At 39.1% G+C, this 4,373-nt stretch overlaps 1 protein-coding gene across 1 annotated transcript; it reads right to left on the reverse strand.

The window, feature by feature from the left end:
• Window positions 1-3,715: 3,715 nt before the first annotated feature.
• Window positions 3,716-4,168, reverse strand: LOC149237240 (uncharacterized). The gene has a single exon (XM_089369208.1). It carries the CDS (start codon window positions 4,166-4,168, stop codon window positions 3,716-3,718), a length of 453 nt encoding a protein of 150 aa, XP_089225334.1.
• Window positions 4,169-4,373: the final 205 nt, after the last annotated feature.

The following is a 4,373-nucleotide window of genomic DNA, read 5'->3' on the forward strand; positions in this document are numbered from 1 at the left end:
CCTTAGTTTGCTTGTAACTTGGGGTTTTCAAAGTAAATGTATTTTCAGGGTTTCGAACCCAGATTTCTCTGTTTACTTGTAATACAAACTGTCTTAATTTAGTCTGTAAATTAATTTTCAAGGACTCCTGTAACTTATCTTTCAAACTATATTTGCAATGAAAAGAATGGCATATTAATTCATGTGGTACTTGGTCTTTGATGTTGTCTTCGTGTTGGTATTTCTGGTGATGTTTAGTATGAAATCCTCTACTTGTTTACTTTGTTGTACGCTCGTTACTGTTCAGAACTGTAGGTAGTTGTTTGGGAGGCTTGTTGGCACTTCGATGGTTTTATCTTCATGTGACTACAGAAACACTTCCACGCTCTCAGTCTCAGTGTCTCTGATAGTTTCTATGTCTGCTAAAAGATTTTAATTGCCAATACTTGTTCTATTTGGAAATGCATTCAATACATCTTGGAACAGAAAAGAATTTAACTAGTTGCAAATTGGATTCAGATGATTACGAAAGTTACTTGTATATTTTCTATTTTTCTTCTGTTATGATGGAAATCAACCTTTACAATGTTTTGTTCTTTTGCTTTTATATGATTTGTTGAACAATTTTGAAAATTGTCAACAGTTACATGCAGTTACCATAAGTAACTATTAATTTCCTATTGGTCTAAATTCTAGGATTAATTTAAAAGAAACAGAGTTTTCATTTTCTTTTCTTAAAAAAAAAAAACATCTTAAAAGAAAATGAAACAGAATCTGTCGTCGTGTCCCAACTGCTAATAACTAAGAAAATAAAATAAATAAATAACAACTCAGGTACAATGACCTGTGAACCTGTTTAACTTGTGAGACAAACACTCCCTCTTGTTCACCCCTGGTTGGATGCTCCTGCATCAGGCTCCCGGGGTAACAAAAAGTCATGGCTCTGATCCATGAGCTCCTCGATAGAATAACCTACACGTTGTATCTGCCCCACATCAAGCCATGAACTATCCTGTATAGGGTAGTTCTTCCACTTGACGATGTACTGTAGGTACTCCTTCTTCCGTGTCCACCTGGCCACTTGTGTGTCGAGGATTCCCTCGATTTCGAGTGGCTGAGCTGAAGGCATCTGTCTCATCCACGAACTACTCTCCTCCTGGGTGTCCTGCTTTGGCTATGCCGAACTGTCCTCTTCCAAATTGGTAGTGTATGGGAATAAATATGCCACATTAAAAATGGGTGATATTCCTATACCTGGAGGCAATTGCAGTACATAGGCATTTGTAGAAAACTTATGCAGAATCTCACAAGGTCCATTTTTTTTGAATTTTAGCGTATAGTGTTCACCTCTATGAAATCATTCCTTGCGCAGATGCACTAGGACCTGATCCCCCACATTAAAGTGTACCTCATGTCGTTTCAAATCAGCCTTCTATTTGTACCTATGACTACTGTCCTGTAATTTCATCTTCACCTGCTCATGTAGGTCGTTAATTTCTCTTGCAAAGTCTTCCCCATCAGCACTTGTTTTCTCTAGCTATCACAAATTCCGTAGTTCATGCACTCCTCGAGGATGCATTCCATAAACAATCTGAAAAGGACTGCTTCCTGTGCTTCGGTTTGGTGAATCGTTGTAAGAGAATTCTGCTTGAGCAAGCACATGATCCCACATATGTGAATTTTCTCCCACTAGACTCCTTAGCAAGTTTCCTAGACTTTTGTTCACCACCTCCATTTTTCCATCAATCTGTGGGTGATAAGCAAAGCTGAAGTTCAACTGTGTGTCCAGCTTCTTCCACAGGGTGCACCAAAAATGTCCTATTAATTTCACATCCCTGTCAAAGACAATGGACTTAGGCAAGTTGTGCAACCTGACAATCTCTATGAAAAACAAGTGTGCTATGTGAGTGGCATCACTGGTTTTCCTGTAAGGAATGAAATGTGCCATTTTTTGGAACCATTCTAGTACCACCATCATAGAGTCATGACCATGATGTGTTCTCGGTAAACCCAAGACAAAGTCCAAGCTGACTGAGTCCCATGATCTACCCGGAATAGGCAGTGGTGTGTAGAGTCCCGTATTCTGACTGTGTCCTTTTGCCAACTAACACACTTTACACCTGGTCCAAATAGCTACACATCCCTTCGCATCCTCGGCCAATAATAAAAGTGACTGAGTTGATCTAAGGTCTTATCAATGCTGAAATGTCCAGCAAGACCTCCACTATGTTTCTCCCATACACTGTTCTCCCTCATCGAACAGTCAGGAATACACAGTTGTCCTCCCTTAAACAACAGCTTCTCTTATAGGTTATAGTCCAACCATGGACTATTATTCCTCATCAAAGGGTTTTGGTAGGCTTCATAAGCCTCCTTAAAATCTGCATTCGTCTGATACAAGTCTTTCAGGTGTTCAAAACCCAGCACTTGTATTGTGCTCTCCTGCAAAAGAAACACCCTTCAGCTCAATGTATCTGCTACTTTGTTGGCCTGTCCAGTAATATGTTTCAACACAAACGTGTAACTCTGCAATTATTCAACCCACTTTTCATGCTTGTGATTCATCTTGTGCTGCTACACAACGTACTGCAAGGCAGAACTATCAGAAAACAAAACAAACTCATTACCCAACAAATAGTGTCTCCAATGCTTCAATACTTGGACGACAGCATAGAACTCCTTGTCATAAGATGGGTACTTCTGCCTAATTTCATTCAACTTTTCACTGAAATAAGAAATTGGTTTGTCTTCTTGGCTGAGTACGGCCCCAATGGCTGTACCACTGGCATCACAACGAACTTGAAAAAGTTTATTGAAGTCAGGTAGCCTCAAAATTGGCCTCTCGGTGAACTTCTTTTTCAATATCTGGAAGCTCTTTTCCGCAACTTCAGTCCACTGAAAAAGGTTGACTTGCCTTCTTGATTGTATCCAACATAGGTGCACAAATTCCACTAAAGTCCCTTATAAACTTACGATAAAAACTTTCCAACCCATGAAAACTTCGAACTTCAAACAGACTCTTAGGGGATGGCCAGCAAAGTATAGCTGCAACTTTTTATGGGTCCATTTTCAACTCATTCTCTGCAATCACAAAACCCAAATAGACCAACTCCTTCTAAAAGAAAGTGCATTTCTTCAGATTTATTAGCAACTTGTTTTGCTGCAATTTCTCCAGAACATATCAAACATGTCGGAAATGCTCCTCCCTAGTTTTGCTAAAAATTAGTATATCGTCAAGATACACAATCACAAATTTCCCAATGAACTCCTTCAACATTTCATTCATCAAACGCATAAAAGTACTAAGTGCATTACTTAACCCAAATGGCATCACCAGCCATTCATACATCCCTTCATTAGTCTTGAAAGTTGTTTTCCATTTATCCCCTTTCTAGATTCTAATATGGTGGTATCCACTCTTCAAATATATCTTCGAAAAATATGTTGCCCCACTCAAACAGTCCATCATATCATCCATTCGTGGCAATGGAAACCTGTACCTAATCGTAATCTTGTTTATTACTCACGAATCCGTGCACATCCGCCATTTGCCTCCTATCTTGGGAACAAGCACTACCAGAACTGCACATGGGCTCAAGCTCTCTCGAATCCTTCCCTTATCTAGCAACTCCTGCACCTATTTTCTAATCTCCTCGTTGTCTTTGGGGCTCATCCGATATGTATCTTTATTCGGTAGACTAGCTCCAGAGATGAAATCTATGTGATGACTGATACTCTACTTTGGTGGCAATTTATCTGGTAGATCATCCACCACAATGTCGCTAAATTCTTGCAACATTTCCTGAATTTCTGCAAGTAAATTAGAAATTTTAGTGTGTAGCAGCATTTTTCTTGGTCTTCTTACAACAGCATATTTCACTTCGTCATCTTCAATCTGCTTTAAAAATTGTTTTCCACCCACCAATAGCACTTTTGTTCCACTAGTTTCTGTTGTATCCTCTTCCTTGATGGGCACTAATGTATGCTTAATTCCATCCTTAACAAACTTGTAACAATTTTTCTTCCCATCATGAACAAATTTCCGGTCATACTGCCACGGTCTTCCTAGCAGAATATGACACACATCCATGGGCATGACGTCACAAATAACTTTCTCCTTATATTTGCCAATATGGAATTCCACCTCACACTGCTCATCAACTAGGAGTGGTGACCCTTCTATAACCATGACATCTTATAGGGTTTTTGATGCTTCAATCATTTTAAACCCAATTTATCCACCATCTCTATTACAACTAGATTATCAGTGCTTCCATTGTCTATAATCAGCTTGCAACATTTGACATGTGACTTGCACACAGTCTGGAATAATGCCTTCCTTTGGGTTTGTTCAACTGTTGCTTTCATTGTTTTTAGCAATAATTTATTCAAGA

The sequence above is a fragment of the Pinus tabuliformis genome, chromosome 8, assembly GCF_031772625.1.
Source record: "Pinus tabuliformis cultivar Carrire ecotype Pingquan chromosome 8, CPIR1, whole genome shotgun sequence".
NCBI classification, from domain to species: Eukaryota; Viridiplantae; Streptophyta; class Pinopsida; order Pinales; family Pinaceae; genus Pinus; species Pinus tabuliformis.

Bases quoted from the DNA above. Each gene is read 5' to 3' on its own strand.
- LOC149237240 (XM_089369208.1), bottom strand. From the start codon at position 4,168: ATGGTTATAGAAGGGTCACCACTCCTAGTTGATGAGCAGTGTGAGGTG.